General features: G+C 43.8%; 1 protein-coding gene across 1 annotated transcript; it reads right to left on the reverse strand.

Annotated features, from left to right (window-relative positions):
* Window positions 1-338: 338 nt before the first annotated feature.
* On the reverse strand, window positions 339-13,697 carry Fuca2 (alpha-L-fucosidase 2). The gene is made up of 7 exons (XM_051164298.1): window positions 13,422-13,697; window positions 11,724-11,911; window positions 8,695-9,034; window positions 7,710-7,920; window positions 7,174-7,364; window positions 1,716-1,824; window positions 339-550 (listed from the first exon to the last, which is right to left on the reverse strand). The coding sequence occupies exons 1-7, from the start codon at window positions 13,652-13,654 to the stop codon at window positions 410-412; spliced, it is 1,413 nt and encodes a 470-aa protein (XP_051020255.1). The 5' UTR covers window positions 13,655-13,697; the 3' UTR covers window positions 339-409.
* Between the last annotated feature and the right edge of the window lie 2,770 nt (window positions 13,698-16,467).

Below are 16,467 nucleotides of genomic sequence, written 5' to 3' on the forward strand. Positions count from 1 at the left end.
TTTTAATCATCTCTTCAAGGGCTCTGTTTCCGAATACAGCCACATGGGGTGTTGGGGCTTCAACATAAGAACAGGAGTTTGGAGAAAATGTCATCCATGGCGTCATCAGATGCTGGCTTCTCTAAAACAGATTCCTGCCTACAACTCACAGGTGAAATTAATTCAGAAAGAAGCGACTAGGTAGGAAAGCACTGAAATGTTCAAACAGCAACAGGAGCAATTTAGGAAAGAATTTAGGAAGAAAGGGATGGAGGAAGTCAATTGCCAATTGACTTGCTTTTTCTTATCGTTTTCATCCGGATTTCTTTAGCACTACTTAAAACAACAACAACAACAACAACAACAACAACAAAACCCTGCCATTTCCTGAGGCTAGAGGTACCTGTGCCATACATCTCTTCGCTGCAGGCTAAATCACATTAGTTAATTCCAGAGTCCATCCCCATTTACAGGGCATCTGATGAATGCTTAGCTGTGGCAACTCCACTATAATGCCACTCGGCTTTAAAGAAGTCCAAGTCAGTGGCTTGCCATGGCCCAGTAGTTTTACCTGTAATTGGAAACACAGACAACGTACAAATGTCTCCAAATACATCACAGTCACATCCGCCTTATAAGGAGTGATTGAGTTTCTTAACAAAGTGTTAGACAGAGCTCACATCATATACTCCTGCTTCTCTCACATTACACTCCAGAGGTAAGCAAGCATACTCAGAGATTGGGGAAGGACAGTGCCAGCGTGGGGGAAATGCTTGAAGAGAGGATGGCAGATAGGAAATGACTGGAAGCAATTTGCCCTGCTCAGGTTTCACACAGTTAGTACAACTTCTTTCCTTCCCCTGGCCAGCCACTACAAGTCAGGTTTTCCAATGATGGCCACGGGCCAGTAGCATATAAATCCAGCCAATGATGGCTATGACTGTTTGGTAGTCTTGGTCTTACTGAAACTGAGTGAATTCACAGAAGTAGTTCTGAACATCCTGTGGGGTTATCTGAACCATAAAACTTTATCACATGGAACAACATGAAACAAAACCCCTAAGTTTTAATTGTATTAATTAATGCCTAACAAGATATAGATTAAAAATAAGAACCAATGCCATATCCAGGTTTGGAAGCTAAGTTGTAACATTTGATTTGAGAGCCATCTTTCAGCCTGATCAACTTCCAGAGTTGGAAATAAAAAATGAAATAGCGACATAAGGAAAATCACATGACATTTCACTCCAAAGATATTAGCAACTTCTTGAAAAGGGATCCAAGATAGATCACAGTGCCCAAGATATGCCACTGAGTCTGATGACAGACTTAAACTATAGAAGAATGGTAACATCTGTCTTTGATTTGATATGTTCTTGATGTGGTGTTGAGAGAAGCAAGTGAAGTTCTATAAAAAAAAACTCTATAAAAACTTTTCGGTGAGTGGAGTAAGCTTGAACACCACAGAGTAACTATGCAGGATAACTCCTATTTTACATCATTATTTTAAGTTTTTTTAAGTTTTTATGATTTTAAGTTCAGTTTTCTTAGAATCCAAAAGCTCCAGCTAGAGAGTTGCCATTGTTGTATTGCCTAAGTTCATTTTCAAGTCCCTTTTTCTTAGGTACAAGAGGATGGCACAAAAGTTTCTCCTCAAGGCTAAAACAAGTTATGTTCTCTCCAGCATGCTGTAGTAGGTGATTTAAAGGCACAGTGAAGATAGAATTCTTTCTTACCTCTGTTTCCCCCAGACTACCTCTGGGTTGTCCAAGAAACAGCTTTCCTGAGATGGGCCATTTAAGAAAAATAGCATAGAGCAGTTTTTTCTCAGGTTTAGATGTGTACCTGGTTAGGGGAGAAAAACACAACATCATGGCAACAAGTTACTCCCCATGTTTCTCCTTATTTATGGATCATGTCTGGAATTGTTTAAAAGATATATGACAAGGTCACCACTACTGAAATAAAAAGATCCACTTTCTCACCGTGGTATTAAAAGTGCCTCTCTATTCCAGCCCTATAATAATAATAATAATAATAATAATAATAATAATAATAATAATAATAATAATAATAATAAAAGCTGGTATTTGCTCTGCTTTGTGACAGGGTCTTATTCTGTAGCTCAGATGAGGCTTGAATTCCTTCCTTCTTCCTCAGCCTCCTTAGTGCTGGAATTACAAGTATGTTGCCACACCCTGCTAAAAGGAAGTTCTGGGGACAGGGCTTCAAGGGCTAATATCCGTATTCAAACTGCTCACATGGAGATGAAAACAGAGTGTAGAAGTAAGCTAAGTGGAGCTGCATGGCTTTCCACCTGCAGACTCAAAGTCTGATTATGTGGCTTAGGCTAGAATGGAAAAGGTAGACAATTGCACAAATAACAAAGTGTAAGTTTCAAATCACAATGTGAAAGAAAAGAAAACATAAACATTGTAATAGGGAGTTTGTTTGTTTGTTTGTTTGTTTGTTTTTTAAGATTGGGACATCAGACAGCTTCTTTACCAAGACAAGCATGTTTAACCAGAGAGAGTGGCAGCATAAATGAGAACAACGGAAACAGTAAGAGGATAACCATTCAACAATTCACCCAACTTCTCAACAATATTTATAGAAATCTGTAAACAGCCCTCAGTGTTGTTGTAGGGCTAGAGATATAGGATCGTATAGTCCCTAACCCCACGTGCCCACCTCCCAGTGGAATAGACAAGAATGAGCAAATGAATGTATGGGGCGCAGGCATGGGGGAGTGCATAGCTTTAATCCCAGCACTCAAGACAGACCTCTGCAAGTTCCAGGCTAGCCGGGACTGCGCAGGGAAAACAGAAGCATGCAGAAAAACAAGGTCTGTGAGGGTTTGAAAGGATAGGTCTAGGATGCAACACTAGACAGAAAAGGCGGGGACAAGAAGGCAGCCATGAAACAAACAAACAAAACAAAAAACAGGAAGCTCGGTGTAAACATGTGGGAGAGCCTCCCAGGCTGAGAAATAAGCACAAGAGCCAGGGAGCATGAGTGTGCTAGGCCTGTACATACAGCAGCAAGGAGGAGGGGGTCCAGGGAGAAGGAGAGCCAGAGAGATCAGACATATAATGATTTGATAGGGCCAAGGAGACCTCTGTAAGACCTCACTTCTCCCTTGAGAAGGGGGGGGGGGAGCATTGGAAGAATTTGTATATAGGAGTGCTCTAATCCAGGCATGACATCAACCTGGGTTGCATCACGGAATGCTGACTACATAAATAAATAAATAGTGTTCTCTGATTGCTCTCCAGAGACCATATTAAAAGAACAGGAGTAAAGGGCTGGCTTGGCTCCGTTGGTAAAGGGCTTGCCTCCCAAGTGTGAGGACCTCAGTTTCAGTGCATACAAACTCACATCAAAACCCTGAATATACAGTGGTATACCAAGCACACAGGCCAGCCAGCCTGGCCTGTGTGGTCAATGTCTAAGCTTCACCACAGTTAGAGAAGCTGGCTCAAGGAAAAGGTGGAAGGTGTCTGAAGACTGACCCCAAGGCTGCCTCTCACGCACTCATGCATGCTGTGCGTATGTGTTCATTGTACCCATGAGTACACGCACATGCCACAGACCCCACCCCCAAAGGAGTAATAATAGAAAACAAAGGGTACTAAAATAATCCAGGGGAGAGACAATGGAGAACTACAACAGAAAGGACAAGAAGTAGCCAGAGTATATGTACATTTCAGAAATAAAAACAAAAGAGCTGATGATGAATTAATTGGCTGTTGTTCGGATGACAATGCCCCATAGGCCCATTAAGAGCTGTAGCCTTGTTGGAAGAGGTGTGGTCTTGTTGGAGGAACGAAGACAGAAGTTGGTGTCAGGAGTTAGATACTGCTGTGATAGGCCTGACCATGCTTTTGTTTGGAGGAATGTGGACTTTGGATTGAGAAAGCAGTTGAACACTTCCAAGCAGGACTTCATGGGCCATCCTAGTGGGAGCATGGAACACAGTGGTGCTGAGGGTGATGTGAACCTTGAGGGCCTGGCTCAATAGGTTTCAAGAGAAGAACTTTAATGTATGGATTAGAGACTGCTCTTGTGATATTTTGGTGAAGAATGTGGCTGCATAGTGGCCTTGTCCAGAAAAATATGCCTGAGGCTAAACTGAAGAGTTAATTAACAGCTTTGGCGGAAGAGATTTTAAAATAGCCTAGCATTGACTGTGTCATGTGGTTATTAGTGGCCACACTTAATGCAGATACATAATGGAAAGGGGTGAGCTGAAGAAGGAAAAGTACAAAATGTACAGTTTGAGAAGAAGATAGGCAACAAGAAGTTTAATGGAGTCAAGTCTAGTGTTCAAGAAAATAAAAAGATGGAAGAAAAGCCTGGTGCTCGATGGAATAAAGGGAATAATGGTGACTTCAAGGCAAGATTCTACCCAGCTAAGGTTAAAGCTTAGCATGGCACGTGGGTGAAATTGTGAAAGTGAAACCTGGATTGCCTCAGAGACCCCAAGATGTTGGAGATGCCAGAGGTGTGGGATACCTGCAAAGGAAAGCTGCTGACAAGGAGTGGAAACAGCCAAGAAGAATGTTGCAGTCAACAAAACTAGATTTGACACGGACATGGAGATGCAGCATTTGGAGTTTGCCCTGCTGGTTTCTTAGTCTAGTTTTAGTCCAGTATTTCTCCACTATGCTTCCTTCCCTTCCATTTGGAATGGTAATGTATATCCTGTGCTGCTTTTTTTTATTCTGAATTTATAAGAGATCACAGTTAGACTGCCACGAGTCTCAGAAAAGACTTTAGACTTTTAAGCACAGTGGTGGCTGTGATAGAGATGGAGACTTTTAAAGTTGGACTGAATGCAATTTTGCATGCTTAAATGACTGCAAGCCTATGGGGCCAGGGAGTGGAATATGGTGGCACTATTAGGAGATGCAGCCTTGATGGAGAAAGGGTGTCACTGGGGGGTGAGTTTTGAGGTTTCAAATGCTCAAGCCAGGCACAAATCTCTCTCTCTTCCTGCTCCCTGTGATCTGGACGTAGAATGCTCAGCTAGCTCTCTACAGCATGCCTGCCTGCATGGCACCATGAACTGTAAGCTAGTCCCAATTAAATGTTTTCCTTTATAAGAGCTACCATGGTCATGGTGTCTCTTCACAGCAATAGAAACCCTAACTAAGACATCTGTGGATATAGAAGAAGGTTAAAATCACCAAATGTCAGCTGGCGAATTAAGATAGAAAAACAGGTATGCCCAAGGACACTTCACAGTTAGAGGTTGGAAAGATCAGGTACCGGGGAGTAATGAGGAAGACCCAAGGAGTCTGATCATGAGGCAAATACTGCCAGTGGGTTCAGAAAACAAGAAGTTAACCACGAACTACTTGGGCTGCCAGGGCGAGGCCACTGTGAATCTTGAAAAAAGCAAATTGGGAAGGGTGGGATGAAAACCTGAACCAAGTGTGTTCAAGAGATAAAGAATAGAACTCCAGCTAGAAATACCAATCCAAAAATGTTCTGCAAGATATTTTATCATGAACAAAAGCAGAGAATGGGAAGGTAGCTGGAGACAAGGGAAAACTTTTAAAGATAAAATAAATAACATGTTTGTATGCAGGGAGGAAACAGAAATCTGCTACATCCTTGCCCGGAGGGTTGGGGTGTGAGGAAGAAAACAAGGACTGGGCTTAAAGCCAAATGTTAGCTAATTTGATTATTGCACATATGTGACTACAGGTGTAGCCACACTTAGCCTCCCACGGTAGCCTTGGGGGACCAATACAGCTGGATTTAGCCAATAGTAACCTTCTACAAATGAGTATAAAAGAGGGAAGGAGATAGAAGCAGTAAGGATACGCATGATGACTTAATTGTAGTGACAGGCCACAATACCCCATACATAAGTCTCCATTTTCTCCTCCCCCTAGCTCCTGTCTCTGTGGTTCTGACCACTCCAGATTCCTCACAAATCATATCTGTCTCTTTGTGACTGGGTCATTTCACTTCACACAAATTCCTGAAAATTCCATCCGCATTTTAGCATTTCTTTCCTTTTCAAAGCTGAATAATATACACACACCATAGTATGTGTGCACACTGCTTTAGCTTAACTATTCATAAGTTAGTTTCTGGGAATATAGATTTTCTGGTATCATTCTTTTGCATGTGTATTCAGAGGTGGAATTGCTGGGTAGCGGAGTGGCTCTGTTTTATCATTCTGAGGGGCTGACATACTGTTCATCACAGCCACTGTAGTGGACAGGAGTTCCAATCCCTCCAAAATCGTCAGCATCAGCACCTTTTAAAATAGTAGCTATTCTAAAGGATGCAAGGTGATTTCTGGTTGTAGTTTTATTTGCGCTTTACAGCGTCTTAGTGTGACGTTAAGTATCATTTCTGGGCCTTATACTATCTTGCAAATCTTACCACAGTACTTCTTATTCTACCGTTTTCTTAGAATTCCGTTTGGGTTAACTTTAATTTCCTGTTTGCTTTGCCTTTGGGGATCTCTTACTTGCTTTTTGATGGGATATGATACCTGCAAAACTAGGCAATTTCTGTAATTCCTAGCAGTTGAGATTTAGAGGCAAAACAATCAGAAGACATTCAAGGCCATCCTTGTCTACATTAGAAAGTTTAAGGCTAGATATTGTATCAAATTAAAAAAAAAACACACTAATATGAAAAAAAAACTAGGCAACTTACTAATGACTAAACACTAGTCTGTTTTACATTAACCACTCAGCATTTGAGACTTATCTAAATGTCTTCCAACTTTGTAAAAGGCAATTTAGCTAACTCTCTCCCACTATTACAGGATCTCTAGATATTATTTAAGGAGATTTTGATAAGCATTATGTTATTTTAAATAACACACTAATTCTTATTACTTCTCTTTTTATTTAAGTCAAGCTGAAACCTGTGATACAGGCGGCAGTCACTCAGTCATTCCACGGTCTCTTGGGGACCAAGAGATTCTCCAAGGGCAAAGCAAACAGTAAATTAAGTTAGCCAAAACAGGATCCTAGGAAAATGGTTGACTAAGAAGTACTATCTACTCCTACAGTGACAATAGTTGTGATGGGAAGATTTGCATGATTGTGGATAAGCCCAAGAAATCATACTTAGTCAGTCTTTTTATCCTGTGCTCTCTCTCTATAGCTCAGGTTCTAAATGCTTTCCTCTCTCAAATGGCACTTGTTAGCCAGGAAAACTTACCACACATCTGGAGTGACAGTGTCATTCTGAGACCTCCACGTGTGTGTTTCATAAATGGCTTCCCCATTGACTTTCAGCCACGTTCCCATTTGCCTTAATCGCTCCTCAAAAATGACAGGAATGATGCCGTCTAGAGTGGGACCAATATTCATCAAAAGATTTCCGCCACACGCGACTGTTTCCACAAGTTGCTAAAAAAAATTTTTTTTAAAGAACAATACAGTTTTGAAGCAGAAAAAAATGTAATCTTCTATATATATATTTCTGTATATAGTATATTATATTAAATACAGTAATTATAATTTATAACACATATTATATATTAAATTAATATAAATATATATTAGATATTATGTAATATATAATCATATATACGTGCACACACACATATGTAATCATTTCATAGGAAAAAAACACAGAGGATAATGTCCCGAGTTTGTGATACTACACAATCTCAATTGTAAGAAAAACTCCTTGTAACCACTTCATTATTACGAATATTCCAGAGTAATAGCCCACAACATATTTTACTGTACCTTCACCAATTCTTCAATTGTAAGATAATCAGCGATTCCTGCTTCCCGCCTGTAGCCCCAGGAGAACTTATCTATTGTCATGCAGTTTTCCCATTTATGTGCCAGAAGATGCCCAGGGTTGTAACGATCACTGCAGGTATAGTAGCCACCGTGCTTGCAGATGTTGCCAGCTCCCCAACGATCATTGGTGACTACTGTGTCTCGCACTGGACTGGAATGAGAGGTGGAGTTTCCCTTCAAAAAAACATTCGTGAAACCACAAACAGATCTTCTCCATCCACTCCCAACAAACGGCCGTAAGAAAGGAGAAAGCCTCCATTTCTGAAGCCATGTGCTCTGTGACTGGAGTCTAGATGTTCACATTCTAGCTTGTAGGCCTGGAGCAAACTCCTCAACTTTTCTGAAGAATGAATTCTTTCACTATCGTTTTAGTGCAGACAGCCTGAATAAAACCCAGAGCCCACGGGTGACGCACATGAGAGCGCTGTACCATCCCATTCCAACCCTCAGGTTGTGACCGGTAGCCTAAGCTGAACTTATCCTCAAGACAAGTCATGTTCCCCCAGGACTAAATAGTCGTGTACATCCTAGCCTCTTCTAATTTGTGCCCATTACTGGAAAATCTCTGAAAATTTGAGTGTTTGCATCGTGTGAAATGTATGCCCCAAGTTTCCTATGTCTGGCGGATCAGGTAGAGAGAACAGGAATCCACTTACACTGGCACTTCTGACTCTCGAGCGGAAGCAGATGATCCCAGCTGTGTCTTGATCCTGTGATTCTTAAATTCATTATGAAACCAGTCTGGTTGTATTTGACTTCAGATTATTTTTTACTAAATACTGACCGAGCTAAATAAGCATTGCTTATAAAGATTTCTTCCTCCCATACCACAAATGAGCCCACAGCCACAGGAATGGGATATAATTGCTTATGTACACATTCAAAGTGTCCAAGGCTAGTATAGGAGCTTTTAGGGTGTACAGACCTTTCATTGTACAGCCAGGCTAAGAAGCCAGTGCTATTCCAGTAGTGATCTGGTGCGCCCCCATCTCCGTCGGACCACAGAACATCAGGCCGGTACTTGTTCACTAGCTCATAGAGCTCAGGCAACGTCTTAGATACGGGAAATTGCTGCTTTTGGAATGAGCTGGATTCATCTTCCAGGAAGAGTGGATGGAACCATTCAAAAAGGGAATAGTACAGTCCAAAGCGCAAGTCGCTTCTGTTCCTCATGGCCACCTCAAGCTCCTTGACAATGTCCCGCTTTGGCCCCTCATCAACTGCATTCCAATTCCAAGAATGCTCAGAGCCCCACAGCGTATAGCCTGGAAAGGACAGCAGAAAACCCTCGAAGCATTGTCACCTTGACACTGGTAAATGTCAACCTATGAAAATGCAGAGACAACCCAAACGGCACACAAAATTCACTGCTCCCCCCCCCCAAACCAACTGTTTCTTGCCCAACTTTTCATTCCGTCTCATGCTCATCTAAATAAACAAATGAGAATGTAAATGACGTGCAATTGGGACTTTTCAAAGCAATTTTTGGAGTGCATTGTAAGAGTGATACAGTCAGTCTCCAGTTACAGAATCTGAGGTCCTCTGGGAGCAGCATGGTGTCACAGTGTCTGCAGGCAACTGTAGCACAGCTTCTAAAGCAAAATCTACAATAAACAATAGTGGATCTTCTCTAAGAGGAGGCACCTTCCACATCTATCACAACTGAGCAATGGTCTCTGCTATTTGGAATGAAAACGCTAGATGAATCTTCTCCAGGATTGTGTCTTCTAAGCAAATGGGTAAGGTCTACTGTTTGGTTGGATTTCATTACAGTGTGATTCTCAGAAAAGCCCAAGTACAAGAAGTAAGTCTCTGTGGCTTAATAATTAAAGTGGAAGTGGAGAAGATATGCTACTACCCAGTAGGCCTGTACTTTTTACCTCCCTCATCTTACCCTAAAGCCATAAATGTGAATATTCCTTTTTCAAGTGCCCCAAAATGACTATCCTAACAACCAAAAGGGTAAGAAAAGTTACACAAAGTTACACTTTGAAATAATTCACACTTCAACAGGAATTGGCATTTAGGTTGCTCATAATTCTGTACAAAATGGTAGAAGAGACATAGAAACTGAGATGCTGAAGAAATGGCATAAAATCCTCAGAAGTTTCAGCTCCTGCCTTAGGCTCTTAAGAACTTTGTTACTGTTTCAGCAAAGTCTTAATGCGTCTTGAAAGACAGACATCAGCAAGACGCAGTTGCCACTCACATGACTATCATATTAGGGCAAGCCTGAGGCCTGATTCAGCCTTTAAATTCACTGTAAGAAGTTCCTCAAATAGCTTGCACTTTCTCTAAGGGTGTCTGTGGGAAGCTTGACAGCAGTGTCAACAGTTAAGGCCTGCCCCCAAACTATCAGCACCAGGGACAGTACAATGAGCGCACAGCTCTGCATCTCAGCCCAGCACCTTGAGTGAGTGCACAGTGACCCTCCTCTTAGGCGAGACTCACAATAGATTGTGATATCTATACGCAATGTAAGCATTAGGTGGCATGGTCCTTGAACACAAACACATAGCATCTTCATCCTCTGTCCTCTTAGTCTAAAGCAGTGTGATTCTCAACCTGTGGTTACAACGCTTTCAGGGTCAAATGACCCTTTCACAGAAGTTGCAGGTCATAAACCCTACACAGCAGAGAGTTGCATTCATAACAGTAGCAAAATTACAGTCATGATGGAGCACCAAAAATAATCTTATGCTTGGGGAGGGCCACCACAACATTAGGAACTGTATTAAAGAAGTACAGCATTAGGAGAAAGGTTAAGAACCACTTTCTTTTTAATGAACTCTCTTGGTGTCAGATAATTTGGGAAAGCTCTTAGACAGCAGGAAACTGACATATTCTCATCAGGAGAAACATCTAAAGGAGGAAATGGTGTCAATACCAGACTGTGGCCGATGGGGAAAAGATTTAAGATGATTGCAGGCTTTGGTTTGCGTTCATCTCTCCTGGCTCCTTCCTACCCCTGTAGAACAAAAGAAGGTGACTTTTCAAGATAAAAGAGATCATGCAAAGGAAAACGCCTATACTTTACCATTCACATGGAATTGGCTAGTGCTTCTCTGGTCTTAGGGACACCAGGTGGTGATAGTTGAGTATTCTGTTGATGCAGGCCTTTGAGCTCCCTTATACTCTGTTGATGTTTCCAGGCACTGTTATAAATCTATCTCTCTTTTCCCTTGATGTCTCTGTGTTTCTCTCAGCAGCAGTGATCTACCTACCACTTGCATATCTAAAAGTGGGCCCAAAGTACAGTCAGCTGTGTGAGCCAAGACCAAAGGCAGAATAAGCCCCAGGGTGCTTTCACAGAGTGCAATAAAGAACAGAAAGGGGGCCTGATGGTGGCGCCACAGATCTTGGATCCCAGCATTTAGGAGGCAGAAGAAGGCAAATTTCTGAGTTCAGGGCCAGCCTGGTCTACAAAGTGACTTCTAGGACAGCCAGGGTTGTTACACAAAGAAACTGTGTCTTAAAAACAAGCAAAAACAAAAGCAAAACAAAAACAAAAAACAAAACAACAACAACAACAAAAGACAAAGGAAAAAGAAAAGAAAGAACAAACAGAACGGAAAGTGCAACTCAGTTTTAACTTTGACCTGCTATATTAGTCCTCTTCGATCAACTTTAAATAAATCTGGTTATTTATTTAAACAGTTAAACCTGCACATAAAAATTGTGCCCAGCTTTCCTCTGTGGCACTAGCTGTATCCAACTGAAGTAGGACATGTGCTCCTTAAACTGTAAGCAATTGTCAATATGCACCTGTGGTTCTTCTGAGAGAAGCCCAGTTTCGACCGCTCCCGTAGACCAGGCTGGCCTCAAACTCACAGCGATCTGCCTGCCTCTGCCTCCCAGCCGGATGACCTTGTCTTAATGTCTCCACCCAAAAGAACGGCCTTGCATTTCCTAGCTGTTGCCACCGTGTGTCTTCAGGTGTGCTGCTCCCCTTACCTTCATGATGCTTGGAAGTTAAGACAACGTATTTGGCACCAGAAGCCTGGAGAAGAGCTACCCACTGGCTGGCATCGAAATACTTGGCCGTAAATAGCGCTGCAAAATCTTCATATTTAAAACCAGGGGGATAATTATCGTTCATAAAGTCCACAAAGTTGGGTCTCTTTTCCTTTTGCCAATACCACCTGTGGAGCAAAAAGAAAGTGCACAGATACTAAAGAAATAATATACATAAAACGAACAAACATAAGCGCTTGAAGCCGTTGCCTGGGCTCACCCTGTATCCCCCCCCTTAGGAAGATTATTTACTGATTCTGACCTGTTCTATCACATTCTATCAGTGTGACTCTACGTTAAGGATGGCATGTGCAAACCAAAACTCTCACCTTGCTCTCCGTCTTTTCCTTTGTAAAGTTGTCCCGTGACCCAGCCACTGGTTCTCCTAATTCTTCACTTCCAATCATGACCCAGTCTTTGCTTTCACACCTTAGCTCACTGCGGAATGCATATAGCTAAGATCTCAAGACAAGATAAAGGGCCTAAAACATAACACATGCGTGGGCCCCATTCGTTAACAGAAAACATTTCAGGTAGATAAGGGGAACATCGCCATAGGCTGAGCAAATCCCACAGTCAGCACTGCCTCCCCAAGTGGGACTACAGCTTTACCTGCCTGAGACTACATGGAAAGACCTCGCAGGCAGCGCGCAGCATGTCCTGTACCTGACCCAAAGTCACATGCAGGCTTCATAAGCATCCATCACAGCTACCTATGCTGGCTAATGGATGCAACCTGTTATAGTGTTTTCTAGTGAAGAGAGAAACTGGCTTTCTGGTTAGGAAGAAGTTGAAGATGGAGCAAGTTTATGATGCCTATCTACCACCATGTGACTATGAAGGTAATGTGAGACATGCACCTCTTTTATTTGCTTTAGGTTTTTAATATTTTAGTACGCAAGGATCTTAACTTCATGAGTGATCCATGGTCCTTATTTTAAAAAATGTTGTTTACTTTTTTTTTTTTTTTTTTGGTTTTTGGGCTATAGTCCCGGCTTTCCTGGAAATTTCTTTGTAGACCAGGCTGGCCCCGAACTCACAGAGATCCACCTGCCTTTGCTTCCTGAATGCTGGGATTAAAGGCATGCACCACCACGACCGGCTTACTTACTTACTTTATTTTTAATTACATGTGTGTTTGTGTGTAGGTATGTGTATGTGTGAGCGGAGTCCAGAAGCATAGTCGTTCCCTGAAATCCCCAGAATTACAGATAGTTGTAAGCCTCCCAGTGTGCATGCTAGGAGCCAAACTTAGATTCTTTAAAAGAGGACCACTGAGCAGTTTGTCCAGCCCTTTTAAGGAGCTTTTTAGAATTCTGGAACTGGCACTTCCTTAAGCATACAGGCATTACCACTGAACTACACCCTACAGCCAGGCCCACCTACAGTGTGCCTAGGAACTCAGGTGAGCACAAATATTCAATATTGATTCAGACATACTGAGTCAAGAAACCCCTGTATTCTACATCTGGAAGGGCAAAAGGATCCTTGACCAAAACGTGACAAGCAGGCAGGCAGCACTCACACCAGGTGGCTGGCTACTGACTGCCCCTGTCCGGCGGGGGGTGGGGGGGGGGCGGGAGTGGCGGGGGGGGGGGGGGAGCTCAGAGTGTGTTTTGAGAAAGAGTGTGCACTTACCAGAACCATTCACTGCCGAAGCTGGGCACGGAGAATACTCCCCAGTGGATGAAGATGCCGAACTTGGCCCGGTCGAACCAGGAGGGCAGTGGGCGGCTGTCGAGAGACTCCCATGTCGGGTCATAGCGAGGCGTGCTCTTGGCCGCGCACCTTGGCAGGAGAAGCAGCACCAGCAGTAGCAGCCGGAGCGCCAGGCGCATGCGCACCAGTTTGGAGCTCTCGGGGAACCGCATGTCAATAGGAAAGCCAGCGACCTTCTCTGCCAGCTCCGGAGGCTAGCCTAGCACTGGCCTTCCGTGTACCCCGCCGCTGTCATATGACCAAGACCAGCTTGATCATATGACTGACTGCCTGTGGTTTCCGGGAGTTGGGAATGGCTGGGTCTGAAGAGCTTTGATTGCCTAGGAAGCCCAAGATAAGGCTGTCCCTCAGGTGCACAACAAGGAAGGCAGTTACTACACAGTCGTAATGACATTTTACCAGCCCTGCTTCCGTTTCCCAGCCAGATCTGACCTGCCTTGCCAAGACGCCCCGTTTGTCTGCTGTGAGACAAAAACCTAGGGTGACTTTTGACCAGTGCCTCTGCCCTCCCTCCCGCGGGACTCTAACAGAAACCTCTTAAGAGGTCAGAGCGACCAGGACCACCCATGCTCTGGTGGCTGCATGTGTCGGAGCTGTGTGCCCTACTGTGGGGCTGGAGCCTGAGACAGGACCCTCATGGGCTGCCAGTCCTGGTCCAGAGCTTTTGAAGTGGCCCCCACGGCTCAGCATCTGAATCTGCCTCTGCCAATCTCGAATCTGTAGCAAATGAAATCCCAAATCTTGGATTCAAGCAATCTGGATTGGAGTCTAGGAATTTACATTTCTACTCGGGCTCTTGATATTTCTGACTTTGCTGGCTGGTGGAACAAACTTTTCTGAGTAACTGGGTTAGGAAACCAGGCAATCTGAATAGAATCAATGTTTAAGAAATTTGCAGCCCGGCATGGTGTCGCACGCCTTTAATCCCAGCACTTGGGAGGCAGAGGCAGGCAGATCACTGTGGGTTTAAGGCCAGCGTGGTCTACAAATTGAGTCCAGGACAGCCAAGCCTACACAGAGAAACCCTGTCTCGAAAAAGAAAAAAGAGAGAGAGAAAAAAAGAAGAAGAAGAAAGAAAAGAAAAAGAAAAAAGAAAGAAAATAAATTTGCATAGAAGGAGGGGCTGGGAACCTGCTAGGTTGGCTGAGCACTTGCCTAGAATGCAGGAAGCCCTGGTTTCTGTGTCTTGCACCTAAAGAAAACAGAGTGATGGTAAGCGTGCCAGTATAAAAGCAGAAACAGGGTTTAAGATCATCTTTGACTACATAGAGACCCTGTCTCAAAAAAGAGGAAGAAAGGAAGGGACGGAGGAAGGAACGAAGGAAGGAAGGAAAGAGATGAAAGGAATATATGAGGCTGTAGTTCAGTGGCAAGTGTGTGTGTGTGTGTGTGTGTGTGTGAGAGAGAGAGAGAGAGAGAGAGAGAGAGAGAGAGAGAGAGAGAGAGAGAGAGAGAGAACCGAACCCGCATTTAGGCATGAAGAAAGGGGCCAGTTCATTTAGAATAGTCATCAGAGCACATTTGCAGGAATTCATACCCTGAAGCTTTATAAATGCTTCTACCTACAGCCAGAATCCCCACTGCTGCTTTGGCAAAAATCCGTATCATTTTGAGGCCCATTTCCAATGCCACCTCTTCCAGGATGCTTTTTGCCATAACCATGCCTCTCACAACACCCTACTTCCTCCTGTGTGCCCCCTCGACACTGTCATAACCACTGACACAGGAGTCCACGGGTGACTTTGGAGTTGCATGCCCAGAGACCTCATTCCTCTTAAGCTGTTAACTTCTTAAGATCATCCATGCTGACTTCCGGTGTGTGCCTTCCTTTATAAGCAGCAACGCCCGGCTTGAGCAACACTTGAAACGCATTTTCGGGAGTTCCTCAGTGAACTCCTTACTGAATGAACAAAGAAGGAAGTGACACTGAGTGGCTGTTGTGGTTCCTTCTTCTGTACAGCTGGGAACCACAGAGGCCACTCTCTCCACAAGTGGGGGGCGGGGGTGGCACTGCTGCTCCTTGCCATGTAGATGTCTCACTGGGACCCCAGCTCCACCATAAAATACTTGCCAGAAGCAACTCACAGAAAGGAAGGTTTCCTTTGGGCTTATTGTCTGAAGTACCTGTTAGGGCAGTAAAGGAAGGCCTGGTGGCTGGAGCACCACAGCTGGTCACACTGCATCCAGTTAGCAAGTGGACAGCCATGGATGCTGATGCTCTTTCCCTCAGACCTAAACTTATATTATGGTACCACCTACAATTACCACAGGTCTCCCACTGAGGTGATTTGAATGAGAATAGCCCCCACTGGCTCATACATTTGAATGCTTGGTTCAGGATTGGTGAAACTGTTTAGGAAGGCTTAAGAATTGAGGCCTTACTGGAGGAGGGGTGTCACTGGGAGTTGGCTTTGAGGTTTCCAAAGCTTTCCTAGTCAGCTTTCCCTTTCTCTGCCACATGCTTGTGGGTCGGATGTAAGCTCTCAGCTATTGCTCCATTGCTACGCCTGCCTGCCTGCCTGCTGCCACACTTTCCACAATGGTGGTCATTGTTTTATCTAGGGATGGCTATGGATGTGATGAGACACCATGACCAAAAAGCAAGTTTTGGAGGAAAGAGCCTAGGTCAGTCCTATGCCAGCTCCCTCGTTGTTGTTTGAGTCTGTGTGAGCCCCTGTGAGCCCAGGTTGGTTGATTCTGTGGGTTTTCTTGTGTGCCCTTGACCCCTCTGGCTCCTACAATGCTTCCTCTCCCTCTTTAGCAGCATTTCCCCAGCTCTGCTTAATGTTTGGCTGTTGGTCTCTGCAAATTCTTTCCATCAGTTTCCTTATGAAGCCTTTCAGATGACAACTGGGCTATAGACACCAGTCTTTGAGTATAGCAGAATATCTTTAGGAATCCCTTTCTATCCTAGGTCTCTGGGCTCTTCAGCCACTGGCTCCTGGCCATCCAGGCTATGTCAGGG

The sequence above is a fragment of the Acomys russatus genome, chromosome 21 (genome assembly GCF_903995435.1).
Source record: "Acomys russatus chromosome 21, mAcoRus1.1, whole genome shotgun sequence".
Taxonomy (NCBI): domain Eukaryota; kingdom Metazoa; phylum Chordata; class Mammalia; order Rodentia; family Muridae; genus Acomys; species Acomys russatus.